The 14,718-nt window shown below is 34.1% G+C and overlaps 2 protein-coding genes across 3 annotated transcripts in view; one reads left to right on the plus strand and one right to left on the minus strand.

The window, feature by feature from the left end:
* LOC111057385 (very long-chain specific acyl-CoA dehydrogenase, mitochondrial) overlaps nt 1-5,880 on the plus strand; it is a 28,751-nt gene extending 22,871 nt beyond the window's left edge. The window contains exons 9-11 of the mRNA XM_022344816.2: nt 93-280; nt 1,714-1,926; nt 4,901-5,880. Of these exons, the coding sequence (XP_022200508.2) occupies nt 93-280; nt 1,714-1,926; nt 4,901-5,038 (539 nt within the window). The 3' untranslated portion in view covers nt 5,039-5,880. The remainder of the gene's footprint in view (nt 1-92; nt 281-1,713; nt 1,927-4,900) is intronic.
* Nucleotides 5,881-6,058: 178 nt separating this feature from the next.
* Nucleotides 6,059-14,718, minus strand: part of LOC111055988 (medium-chain acyl-CoA ligase ACSF2, mitochondrial) — a 19,518-nt gene continuing 10,858 nt past the window's right edge. The window contains exons 8-12 of one of the 2 annotated variants that reach the window (XM_039425770.1): nt 13,894-14,077; nt 10,394-10,501; nt 9,513-9,661; nt 8,335-8,587; nt 6,059-6,460 (exon numbers count right to left, since the gene is read on the minus strand). In XM_039425770.1, coding sequence (XP_039281704.1) covers nt 6,335-6,460; nt 8,335-8,587; nt 9,513-9,661; nt 10,394-10,501; nt 13,894-14,077 — 820 coding nt within the window. In that variant the 3' untranslated portion in view covers nt 6,059-6,334. The remainder of the gene's footprint in view (nt 6,461-8,334; nt 8,588-9,512; nt 9,662-10,393; nt 10,502-13,893; nt 14,078-14,718) is intronic. The other variant, XM_039425778.1, reaches the window with a different exon arrangement.

The following is a 14,718-nucleotide window of genomic DNA, read 5'->3' on the forward strand; positions in this document are numbered from 1 at the left end:
CATTGTATTGTTATATGGCATAGTTTCGACACAGTAGTTTTCTATATCCTAGAATTATTTGTTTATACTCCATTGTAATATTTTTTGTTTAGGTATCCAGTACGCTGGAGGCCACTTGAGAGAATTGCAGAAAGCCTTCAAGAACCCAGCCGCCCATCTGTCACTGATCATGAAGGAAGTTACCGAACGAGGACTGCGTACCGTTGGTCTCGGCACTAAACCCTCTCTTGATAATGTTGTTCATCGACAACTCCAGTCTTCGGGTGCTCTTCTTGCTAAGGTAGGTTGCTAATCATATTCCTATAAAAATCTTTCATTTATAAGCTTTTCATTGATATTATTTTCTCCATATGTTGTTATTCTAATCTGGTATGTTGTAAATAAATATAATTGAAAATTTGAAATAATAAATTACTATTTGAAAGTAATACGTGTAAGATGCTAAGAAAGACTCAAACCATGAGTATACTTATACTCATTATTCATACTTACTTGTACTACACTCATATTATTCTACTCTTTGTATTGGGAAGACTTTCAAGTTGGATATTGCTAGCGGTTCTCAAGAAAGTTTCTCAGTGTACCGTACTTTATTCACACTTCATTATAACGAGATGTTTTTCAAACATCTGTTATTAAATATAGTTATGTTGACGTATTGTCTTTGTCACGTCTTACTCTTGACTTGCTAATAGTTTCGAAAAGTACAATAAACTACTACCTAGCAGTACCTACAAGTCGTTTGTCCAAGATTTCTATTTATGGTGATATTATCATAAATCATGAAAATCAATGTAAGTAATAGCCTGTCAAGATCGATGTCAGTCGATTCCAGACACGTTTGTCAAACAAATGTACTGCACTCATCTTGTTCTCTTTTTATTATTCAAGTTAGCAGTATTGTCTGTAAAATTGGCATTTCTATTACTTATTACCATTCACAATCGCAGAAAGCAACTGGGTCATAGTGATGCTATGGAAACACTTGGCGTTGTTCAAGACTAATGGCGTTGTTCATAGTGACGGATATAGCAACGCAATTAGCGGAAGATGCCAGTTTGTTGCTCTAGTTTCCATTGCGTCGCTATCAATATGTTGCTCTTTGTATGAACGCAGCCTCTCTTCTTCAGTCTTTTTGGAATATTTACTATTACCATCTTTACTCCATTAGTATCTAGTGAGAAGTGTTTACTATCTTCAGTTGGACGCATAATTGTTCACGATAGATATGTCGCCCACACCTTATTACCTAGGCCAGCCACTAACATAACGCTTCACCACACATTTTTGACTGACAGGTGAACAGTCTTCTGTAACAGTTGACCTTCAAGAGCTTACAAACTATGGAAGCAATGTCACTAACATCAAGGTCTCTTTACACTTGGCTATGCTACGCTGAAATATGTCCCATCTCCCAAGGTTGAATCCAAGCTACGAATCTGTCCCAATCACATTCCAATCCGTCCTAATCACATTTGTAGCTTGGATTCAACATTGGGAGATAGGACATATTTCAGCGTAGCATAGCCAAGTGTAAAGAGACCCTTATGTTTTCGATGTTCAGTAGAAAATTTCCGGTAAAACTTATCGGCTTGGGTCGCCTACAACTGTTTTATCCTCCGTTTTCTTATCAGTCTTATCGTATCTACTTCTGAGTAGAATTATGATCAATCCTGGAGTACTGACCTGCACTGTTGGTTGTGTTTTGTGTAGAACGTGTTCCTGTTTGGGGACGCAGTGGAGAAGATGCTGATGAAGTACGGTCGTAACGTGGTGGATGAGCAGTTCCTGCTGAACCGACTTGCGGCGGCCGCCATTGACACATACACCATGGCTATCGTCCTGTCACGTGCCTCGCGCTCCCTCGACCTCGGCCTCCCCTCTGCCGAGCACGAGGTCCTCATGACCGAAGTCTGGTGCTCTGAGGTAACTACACACTCGATTCCTTATCTATTTTTGAAAAATAACTACACACGCTTTCTTTGAAAAATACAGAGAAAGTTATCCAGTCATCCCAGTACTACAGTAGAGCACAGCCATTTTCAATTTTTTCAATAACTTTTCAATCTAGTCTAAAAAAAGACGAGCAATTTTTTATAATATAATTAATAAAATAGGAAGTTCTCACCAGGACTACTACTTCTAGCTTTTTTCAAAGTGATATTAAATCCAAACTGTCAGCATTCCTTATAAATGACACAAACGTTTCCTATTCAACCAATGCTGACAGTTTAGAGTGGTTGTCACTGTAATAGGATGCAATGCTTGACGAACTAGCATCGTTGTAATACTAACTGTCAGTTGGTTAATTACTGTCAGTTGGCTAGATGTTTGAATCAAAATTTATTATTCTCAGTGCATTTTAAGCTCTTATTTGAAGTTTCTGTTCACCTCATGCAGGTCCCAACCTGACTGAACCCTTTTATGCTAACTTACCATTCTCCTAAGGCCAGAGCACCCCACTAGAGATGGGCTGAATAAATGCGATAACCAAAATTAGAAGATCCATCTCCTGATGACACAATAATGATGACCTAGTAGCCAGTACATTATTAGTGAAGGTGATTCTTGTTTTGGCTAAACTTGGCTAAACAATACGTTTGCCAGCGTTACGGTTTTATTTATTATTATTATTTATTTGAAAATTTACATATTTGAGGGCACCAGGAACTGAATCCCATTATTGCCCTCATAACACACATTGAGCATAATACAATTTGAAAATACAATACATTAAAATGAAAATAGAATAACTTAACTTATATACTATTGAGTTTTAGAAAAAACAAAATACAACAAAAAATAATAGAAAACCTTGCAAATATGAAACTTATAGTATAACAGATAAAAGAAGAAGAACTAAGTATGTAACTAATACTGAAAAATTCAAGAAGAAAAGAAAAAAGAAATAAAGAAAAGAGAATTATGTAAACTTTGCAAATATGAAACTTATAAATAAAAACACTAATAAATTATGTAAAACATAGGAAAGAAAAAAAAAGACAAAACTCAACAAACATAAATCTTATTCAAGTCCCGCCTGAACACACTGTCTGAATCAAAAAAATCTAATGCATTATTAAGCCTATTGTATAATCGAAGAGACCTAAACAGGGGAGCATTGTAACCACTGACCGTTCTACATCTGATAATATCAAAGGTGGGATGATCTCTGGAATTGAACGCAGGAACATGGAACCTGATCAATGAGAGCAGCGAAGGAGAAGAAAATCGACCCCTTAACAGACCATGCACGAAAATCAATGAGTCTCTCTCCCGTCGTAATCTCAATGATACAAAGTGAAAAGTACTTCTCAAACGGTCTGTAGGAAAACCCAAAGGACAGGATTGGCCGAAGCGCTTGTAATAGAGAAACCTCAAAAACTTATTCTGAACTACCTCAAGACCATGAGTACACAAATCAGTATAAGGGTTCCAAATCACAGAGCAATATTCCAACACACTCCGGACCAATGACACATAAACAGTACATATTGCATCAAGGTTATTGAAGTTAGCTGTATTCCTCATAACAAAACCTAGCATTTTATTGGCTCTAGCTATGCTATAGTCCATGTGCACTGAGAACCTGAGACAGCTATCAAAGATTACACCCAAATCCTTACATGTATCGACTCTTTCCAGATTCATACCATGTACTTCATAAGAAAAGTTCATCTTCATATTTTTTCTAGAGAATGAGATACACTTACACTTCCTAACATTCAAGTCAAGTCCATTGATAGAAGACCATCTAGCCAATCTGTCAAGATCTTGCTGCAACAAATTACAATCATTGGAGTTAGTAATCTCCATGTAGAGCTTTACATCATCAGCAAATATCAAACATTTTGCTTTCTTTAACTGGAGAGGCAGTTCATTGATCAATAGAAGGAATAAAAGAGGACGAGTACACTCCCCTGTGGAACTCCTGAAGTGCTGAAAAAGGGAGTTGATCTAGAACACCTGACCATAACATAATTGGTACGATGGAATAAGTAACTTCTGAAAAGATTCACAAGTTGCACACAAAAACCCAAATCATCAAGTCTCCTCAACAGTGCTCCCTGATCAACACGATCAAATGCTTTTGCATAGTCTGTGTAAATGACATCAACCTCACCTCCAGAATCCATTACCCTCGAAACATCCATAGTGAACTCCATCAAATTGGTGATCACAGACCTTCCAGGGAGAAACCCATGTTGACAGTCCGATATCAGAGGACGGGAGTAACACAAAATCTCACCATACAAGAGACGCTCAAAAATCTTAGCGAAGACTGATAGTCATTGATAGTCGACTGACTTTTCATTGATAGTCGACTGACAAAACTATTTCAATCAGTTCCGTGAACTTTTCTATTGTGAAATGCATCTTAGAATTAATGTGGCCCAAGTATTGATCATTTTTAGTAAGGGCGGAGTTAGGACTCCTCTGCAAAACAACCATATCACAGTCAACGAACCAACTTTTAACAGTTCATCATAATTGTAACCCTTCCATTGTATAATAAATAATAGAATATACAAACTGAGCTGAGTACCCCAACTTACAAAACTATTTGTCCGAGCAAAGTGCGATTCTCTGTTTGTCGGTCAGGCATGTTAACCTTGTGGTTAGTGAATACTTTTGTATTGCATAGTAAGCAAGCCTGACCGGCAATCTGGAGATGCTTATGCCGATGTTTCTATAGTAGCAGATAATTTCTTCCTTTTATTTTTTTGACAAAATCTGCAGTTGGACAGTGTTTAGGAAATTTGATAGCAAACTAATTGGTATTTCATTCAATCAGATATTATGTATTTAATAACTATTACAATCATTATCATCAGTTTAATGAAAAAATTGGGATTTTCATGTTAATACTTTTTTATTAATCAATCGATTTCTTTCTCAGGCTTCGCAAAGAGTCTTCCAAAATCTATCCATGCTCAGCTCCTCATCTTCAAAGGATAACTTCAAGAAACTTGGACAAATCGCTCAGAACGTGTGCAACAACGGTGGATTTGTCCAATCAAACCCACTCAATTTCTAAACACCTTCAATCAATTCAAAATCGGTGAAAGTAATGACAGATGCTGTCGTTGAAGTTTTCCATAATTTTTCAAATTCATTTAAAATTTATCACTCATTGGTGCTTGTATCATCTCATTTTTATCCTGCAGATAAATTGAGATAGGCTTATGAATAGGGCTCATTGAATTAATGTTTTTCATAGCTCACAAACATCGTTCATCCAACTTTATTTTCATGATTGCTTCAAACATGTTATATCTTATTATTTATTCTTTTTGTTATTAATTTATTATTGTTAATTTAGGCGAAATATTGGAAATTTTATGAGATTGAGACACAAGATTTACCTTGATTTTTTTGTTGGACTCATCTATTTTAACTTGCGCACAACTTTTTCAAGTTCTTCATTGATATTAGATATCTAATAAAATCATTTATAATTTATAGTAAATTTCTTCTTTTGAAACTAAACCATCCAACAACAATTGTGTTCAGTCTATTTAGGACAATTTACAGGTCTTACAAACTCAAAATATTCTAAATCTTAAAAATGCAAGATTCAATGCAATTGACATTTTATAACTGTACATATTAATAATAATCGGCTACCATCTAATGTAGTTTATTGTATACACATAATATAAACTAAGACCATTATATTATTATTAGTCAAATTTTTACATTGATGTTGTGAACTTGAAAATGAATATTGTATCAGATTTACTGATGAATTAAATAGAAACGTCAAAGCTTTTATAATTATCAGTATTAGGGATTTCATTATGTGATCATAGAATCTGTAAATCAATCATTTACTGTCAAATTGTATTTTTATAGAATAAAAATTCAAATAAAGTTTGATCGTATGGTATTATTATTGATTCAACACCAATTATTTCTAACTTTGAAGCTGCTAATATAACTATGAAATTGTCATCCAATTCATACAAGTAGGCCCCTAAGGCCGAGGCCTTAGCCCAAGTCTATTATTATTTTGATATCGTAATAATTCAAAGGAATTGAAAGAAAACAATCTACATTGTTGTCGAAGTTATTTATTTTGTATTTTCTAAACCAGTATGCAAATCCTGGTATCACTTTCAGTTTTGTGTTTCACTGAATGACAAATAAATGTAACTCAGTGCTTAATGTTTCTCCTTGGTATCCACACAACACAATAATTATCATGTGAAAGATGATTATTGAGTGGAATTATTACGAGAAACTTCAACAAATTCAAATTTATTGCTGATGGAGAAGATGGTTTTAATTTTATTTCTAAAATTGGAATTCCGGTTACTCATCACATTTTGTGCTATGACTTCCTCCCCAGTTTTTTCTCCAACATTTCTCTCAATTTGAACTTCTGAATTTTACCGGAAGTTGTTTTGGGAAAGTCCTCTACAAACTCTATGTACTTTGGAATTTTGAAATGTGCAATCTGAAACATCAAGAGAGGAAATTGTATCAAGCAAGGTATTAGGGTTTCGAGGTGAAACCAATATACAGAGTGATTCTTTAGTCCTGTTACCCAGTTTTCAATATAATTCATAAAAAGAAAATTCAGTTTTTATGAAAATGTATAGTTGTTATTTAAAAAAGAAATATAACTGACCGAGTGAAGTGAGGTCTAAGATTCAAGTCGATGGTTTGGCATTTCTCTTAATGTTTAAATGTTTATATGTTGCGCATTTACGGCGAAACGCGGTAATAGATTTTCATGAAATTTGACAGATATGTTCCTTTTTTAATTGCGCGTCGACGTATATACAAGGTTTTTGAAAATTTTGCATTTCAAGGATAATATAAAAGGAAAAAGGAGCCTCCTTCATACGCCATAATTAGAGTAAAAATCAGACTATCGAATTATTCATCATAAATCAGCTGACAAGTGATTACACAGATGTGTGGAGAAGCCAGTCTATTGCTGTATTTCCATAAGGTCTATAGTTTCAATCAGATACTTGTGGATGAGAATACTGCGTGAGGTCCACTGTTCACAGAACTACTAGTTTTCTACTCGAAATGTCCACCTGTCCTTGAAGTTATACATGCTTCAACACTTTTCACCATAATAGTCATGTTCTGTGGTAAAAGACATTCTGTGTTGACTAAGAAGACGAGCGGAATCCATACAGAATGTTAAACAGCTTATGGATAATCAACTCACATTGTCAGATGTATACCGATGAGTAGGGCTACCAACTTTGTCGACAAAACAAAATTTTCCTTTATTAGAAATAAATTACCACACACTAAATGACTAAAAATATTAATCTCTGTAAAAGTAAAGTTCAATACAGGAATAATAAAGGGAACATGAATATTTTAAAGTATTAATGGGAATAGTACCATGAAAATATTTTTAAAAATATTATAGGGCTGGAGATGGATGAAAGTGATGGACTTTTAAGGATCTTTATAAGGAAATTGTTGGACATTAGGCATTGGTCAGTGATTCTTTACTACAGTGATTGAGTTTATCCAGTGTGACCGCTTGTGGCTCTCACTTTTCAGCCTTTCAATCATCTGTTCCTAATAGCTCGGAGCCGATCATATAAACTCGAGATCCATTCACCTTGACTTGGGGGCAAATTATGTGATTAAAAACAGCTCAATTCACATGTAATGATTTATTTCAATTCAAATATATCTATATGAATTTCTGATTATGTACTGCCTACCATTCCACCAGCAACCTCATAAATCATATCTAAACTCAATAAAAAGGAAAGCCAAATCAAAACAATTCCAACCCTATGAATGTAAGTAGCTCCTATCAATCCACTCCGTGTTGAGTAAGGAATGTGCTATAGAATGTTGTTTCCGTTGTTACTATTAATCGGTCATGTTGTCTATTGGCTCTCACAACTGAAGTTTTTTGTTTCATATCTTCCCGTGAAAAAAGTATAGAAAAAATTGTATCCATCCCAGTGGCAACAGGAGTAAATTTGTCATGTGTAATTGGATTATGTAAAACTATTCTGGCCGTCTTAAAAGGAAGAAAAAAAAATACATCTAGTGGTTTCTATTGTTGATATAATTTTTATGCCATACTTTACGAACACAGCTGATATTTGTATTGAAACTCCAATCTTGGATGAATATGAGGTTCGGACAGGCAGAGATGCCTGAACCCTGATAGGAAGAAGTCCAATTCTCCAAAATTACAAAAATTGAGGGCTTGCTATGAATTACAGTAAAGCGATTGTAGATGCAAAGAATGGATCATGATATAAGTATATACATATCAGAACTTATAGATGATTGATTATACATTATTAAGGGTATTTTTGTTGGAATCCTAATTGTTACCTGGCCTTTGCAGAATGCTCTGAGTTCGTCTTCAGACCACGTAGTACCTTCTTTGAGTCGTATACTGACTGCGACATCCTCTCCAAGTCGCTCGTCGCTCACTGCATACACATGCACTTCTCTCACAGAGGGATGCTTCTCCAAGTGCTCTTCCACTTCTTTTGGGGCGATATTCTCGCCTCCTCTGATTATCAGATCTTTCACTCTACCCACTACTTTTCCAAAACCGTCTTCAGTCAGAATAAACTGATCACTGAAACATAAATACAATAAGCTTATATGAATTGATGTGGAAAGTAGTGTTCATTGATCCAATATATTAACAATATTATATATAATACCAAACAAGAGCACTTTCATCAGGCATTTGCTCAAACTTGATTCAATCTAAAATGTATTATTTTAAATCTGACCAGAGGTAATAAATTATGATTACACAATACACTAACAATAACTGAGTAAACAATTACTATAAACTGTAATGTTCAATACCTGACAGTAATGTTAATTTCGGACACAAACCAGAGAACAAAAATAATACAACACCAAATGAAGATATTGCATGCATTTCAAGTTGAAGTACTGTAATTAGAAGTGAGTAATGACACATAAGAAATTAAGTTGTAGGCGTGAGGAAGGCGTGTGACAGTATTATTGAGCTGTATTGATTTCTTAAGGGAAAAAGGACTAATATAGCAGGTGAACAATCATAATAGTAATTTTGACTAATTTACCAACAACCGAGACCGTTAAAAAAGACAGGTTGTAGAAGGTAAATAAAAATAGAAATCTGAGTACCCTTTTTAAAATTATTTAGTCACGACATGTTTCGGCTATATAATGCCATTATCAAGTCATTTTTTAGATATTTTTATTATAATTTAATATATTTAAATTACAATTTCAATGACTTGATAATGGCATTATATAGCCGAAACATGTCGTGACTAAATAATTTTAAAAAGGGTACTCAGATTTCTATTTTTATTTATATTCAAAAGTAGCCCTAAAGAAAAAAAAGTGTAGTTATGATAATGCAAAATTTGTGTACTGTAATACAGCAATGTTGAATTGTACAAAAGCTATTAAACTTCATGCTTAACCATTGCTACATGACACGCAAAACTTTTATAGTTTTGTAATATAGTTATTGGAAGTTGATAGAGAAAGTATCTCACCCTGATTTGAGCCATCGAGTTTCTGTGAGTGCTTCTCTGGTTTTTTGCTCGTCATCCCAATACCTGATCATGCAGGCGTACGTTTTGAACCAACACTCCCCAGGTTGTCCCATTGGCACCATTCTACCTTCACTGTCTACAACTTTTATCTGGAAAAGAAGTTACACGATAAATCACGATACATTATTATTTGTCTATCAAATAGAACAGGGCAATATTATGAGTAAAATGTTGGTGTTTAGTTCAAATTTATATTTTGAACATTTACTGAATCACTCCCCTTGGAAATTAGAAAAATGTTGGTGTTTTGATCAAATTAATATTTTAAACATTTACTGAACTACTGCCCTTGAGTTGAAATTTCGACCAGCCGATACAAATTTAAAAATTTGGTTCAATGAGTTGTTTTTCAACTGTAGTGTATTCAATTTATAAAAGTAAAACATATTCACTGCAAATACGTCAATGCTTCCGTGAGCCTATGTAAATATGATATCGATAAATTTAGTCAGCAATCAATAATAATTTCCAGACATTATTTGAGTAGTCTACTGAAATAATAGAGCACTGTTTCATTCTCATACAATTTTGTTGCATAGAAAGTGGAGTGGAATGATCAATGAGGACAAAGTAACTTTATTGTAATCAAATGTGGTTATCACTTGAGTTACTTAATGAGATAAGTAAAAATGACTTCAGTCTCTTTTATATTATACAGCACCCAGATAAGGGTCTTCAATGCACCAATCAGTTTTTGCATTGGACACATCTGTGTTCAACTGGTAGCACACACATTCCCATTTCCGTATATTTCAACATGTATTTATTGAACAAATAATCTGTAATTCTGTAATATAAAACAATTAAACATGAAAATTTACCTCAACATTTTCTGCTACTGAACCCACGGTTGTTGTTATTTGCTCTTCAGTATCAGTGACCTGAGATTGGAAAGCGCATGGACCAGCTTCTGTCATACCATACAGAGACTAGAAGAGAAAAATAATGAAATTAGATAAGAAATAGTGACATTATTCGACTATTAATGTCTAAATAATGTTAAACAATTATAATGGGACAATATCCATCTTTCGGAGGAGACGATAAGCCGTCTGTCCCATTTACCTAAAAAGTAGTCGTCATCTCTCATCATCATCCCTCTCACTCATTACCCACATAAGAGCTTATGTGGGCATAACCCTCAGTTTTATTATTATTTTCATTTCTCATCATATTGCTACCATTAAAAATAATAATCTGCCTATTGTTTGTTATTGTTTATTATTATTATATTGTGTAATATTGTAATATTAAATTTTCACAAACCACTGTTTATGGGTCCTACTTTTTTATAGATGTCATCCGAGCCTGAAATGGAGAGCACTCGTAATACATGAAGAATTAGTTTGTCTTGTGTGCATAATTTTTTTAATAAATATAACTGTTTGAAATTGGGACATTTCCTTTGAATCACTCTGTATAATCTGCATATTGTTTGTTCCCTCAGAAGTCAATAAATACAAATTTAAATTTACCGGTACCTGAATAATTATTGAGTCCTGATCCCTGTCTTTAACTGATGAAAAGTTCACCGAATTCCTTACTGAATGTGCATTTCAAATTTATTTTCAAGTTATTGAAGGACTGAAGGAGCTTCGAACTTGTTAGTTGATGACTTGAGCTTTCTCAGATAGTATACCTACAATACTAGTATGTATAGTTTGTTTAAACATGTTGAACAAATTTGTGGATGACGGTCTGTGGGTTCTTATAGACTCGCCTAGTGAAAGTCAACATATTTTCGCTCAAAGTTATGATCCACTCTAGAACAGAATACATTTTTCTTTGGGGCTACTTTTTTATATAAATAAAAATCTGAGCACCCTTTTTAAATTATTTCGCCACGACATGTTTCGGCTACTAATGCCGAATGGCATTAATGGCATTAGTAGCCGAAACATGTCGTGACAATTTTAAAAGAGTACCGTACTCAGATTCATATTTTTATTTATAAAACTACTTCGCTCGATAGAGACTATATTTGAGTATCCCCATTTGGAAAAAAGGAAAAGGTAGCCTCCTAGTATGAACGTGATAATTATGATATCAATCAACACTTTCAAAAATCAACAAGGACCAAGTATGCACTGCGAGCGCTTCCCATGTTTTGTTAAATATGTCATGAAAGTGGGTTAAACTTGAGCTAACGACCTTTTTTAGAGCAAAGGATTAAAGGAAGAGAAATAGGCATAGTCAAGCTACGTGTAAGATGAGTCGCAAATTGAGACATGACCCGAGTCAGCTAGATGAGTTAACATCATATTATGAAAATATGATTATATTATAATTTTCACAGTTGCTAACTTCAATGTAAACATTATAATATGATCATATGATCAACTCATATAGCAAACTCGGGTCAGGTCATGACTCCTCTATAACTTTTCCTCTATAACCCTTCGTTGACTAAATATAGTTGTAGGTGGAAAAAATAATGTGTGTGCATCAAGAGATTGAAGTACTTCTCCTTCCTCAGGAAAATTGTCAACCTTAGCAATGCTTACCCTATAACCTTCCCTTAGGAAGCAAAAGTTCCACTTTAGTACCCATCATCTTAAAGATTATTGTATTCCTATCACATATTTGAGAAATGTAGATAATGCGTATTGCTTAAGGTTCTTGAACTGTATGACTTTTTCAGCTCCTTAGTTTCTCTATGTTTATCTTTCTATCTTGTTTTAGAGTAATCCACATTTTTACTGTACTGATCTATCATAGTTTTAGTTTTATTTATAGTTTATTCTTGTACAGTGCTATTTTGTCTTGTAGCACTATGGGTCTTGTTAGACTCAGTGGAAATTATCATATTGTATAAATAAATGAATTATATCCTCGATGCAGAAACCTTTTTCAAAAATTTTCTCTCCAGAGAGTGGATCTCCCTTTACAACTCAATAATTACAATACTGTTAAGAAGCAATCTTAAACTTGTTGTGTTGTAGTGGAGGTGATAATGTGGTACCGGTAGTCATATCTATATTGAATATACATTTGAATTTGCATCAAGCAAAAATTAATTCATATATATCGAGATTGCGGTTTCGGTTGTTACACATTGTCAGCCACCATTGTGATTGTGTGTGGTACCAGTATTTCGTAATCTTAATGAATGTTATATTAATTGACCTAAATCTTAAAAATTTGTGTTTTTAACAAAACATTAATGCCCGGTTTCACTAACCTTGGTCAAGGTATTTGAACATGGTTAAAATCTATCCGATGATCAAATCAGCAATAATTCGTTCCACCAACACCAGTTACGTTCAACCACGGTCAAACCAATGGTTAAGTTTAAATGCCGTCGAACGGGCAATCAAATTATTTGAACACGGTCAGAAGACTGGTTCGATCAATTTTCTTGCTTGTTTGTGGGTTATGTTTTTGACGCAATGAAATATTTCAAAGTTTGAATTTAGTTGTAAGTTATTTATTAGTTTCATTCTCGGAATCTTTTAATTAGTAATTAAAATAAAGGATTTAGATAGAATAGAAAATAAAGGAAGATTTTGAGAAAGATTTGCTTTACTCTTTTATTTCACAGTAGGCCTATATTATTCAATCCTTGGATCAACCTTGCTGCTTCAATTAATCTCATTAGAATTGGAATGTTCTTTTGTTCGTAAAAAAATTGTCAAAATTGTTGGATTTGTAATTCTCTTTGTACAAGATTATTATTAAATTCATATTTGAAATATTATTATAAATAATTATAAATGTGTGACTAATTTTTTAATCAAATTACAAAACGTGTGTGCCAGGGGCGTATATAAGAAGGGAGCCCATCAGGGGGCCCACCCCAAGATAATGAATATGAATAAAAATCAGTACAGTCATCACGGAAAAAAGTACATTAATCTGAATTTTTGACGGCCTGACGGTAAAGTAAAAAGGGCATTCAGCGCAAATTACCCTCTGAATATGAGCAGCAAAACTGATATTAAGTATCATGGGGTGTTATATATTTACTATATTATATACAGCATTTAATTTGGATTTTCGTTTAATAATTATTATTAATTCAGTAGCATTTGAATAATCGCAATATCTCAGTAATATATTTCCATCCATCAAAATCAAATGTAGCCAATAGCAAGCCAGCAAAGAAGTTGGCCAACTTCAGAAAAGTACAGCTACAAGAGTTGACCATGTTCAGATTTGACCGACGGAGTTTTGATCAATCCCGAGGTTGGTGGAACAGTTGTATGCTTGAACGAGTGATCAAATTTTGACTATGGTCTAATTGATCATGCGGCTAGGCTATATTAGATCAAGGTTGGTGAAACCGGGCATAAGTCTTCTTATTAAAAAATCTGCAACTCACAAATACTCGCAGTTCGAAAGTATCGTGCATTTTTTTGAGCAGAACAGGCGAGCAGAGAGCCCCCGCAGTCAGTGCCACCTCGACTCCTTGTTTTTTCAGGGCTTCCTGTTCTTTAGCAGAACGTTTTTCTACCTCCGCACACAGGTCAACGTACATTGTTGGTGTTCCATACAGCACTGTGCACCTGGAGAACATATGTTGAGACAAACATTGAGATTACAGATTACTTACAAAATAAATCAAATATATCACTTTTATGGTTCACTACATTCAAATATTCTATGACATTATATAAAACGACTTGAAATTGTCACAACGCCAAGCAGTAAACCATAGCCACTTCTAATACAAGGCCCCGGCCTACGATATTGCAACGTCGCAGCGTAGGCCTAGAATCTAATATATGATTGGTGAAAACGATTTTTGAAAATACCAGCTGATCTTCTTCAATAAATCGGTGATTGTGACAATAATTTCAGTAGGTAGTTTTATTTCATACTATAGCAGGTAACCCGTGCTCCTCAAGGGTCTAATGAAAAATTGACATACTTGATCTACTGAGATCTTGAAGAATTTAAAATAGGCCTATAACCATCCTCGGTAAATTAATAATCTATGTGCAAAATTTCAAGTTAATTAGTCGAGTAGTTTAGACGGGATGATGCGTCTTCCGTGAATTTCCTATCCCGTACATGTATAAGCCAACTCTTTCCATTGTTATATTATAGATGAATATCTATAAACTTAATATTTCAATAAATTAGTAGTAATTTCAATTTGTTTCATTATAAGTGGATTTCTACGTAACGTAAGATAACATTACCT

This window comes from Nilaparvata lugens, chromosome 1, assembly GCF_014356525.2.
Source record: "Nilaparvata lugens isolate BPH chromosome 1, ASM1435652v1, whole genome shotgun sequence".
Classification (NCBI taxonomy): Eukaryota; Metazoa; Arthropoda; class Insecta; order Hemiptera; family Delphacidae; genus Nilaparvata; species Nilaparvata lugens.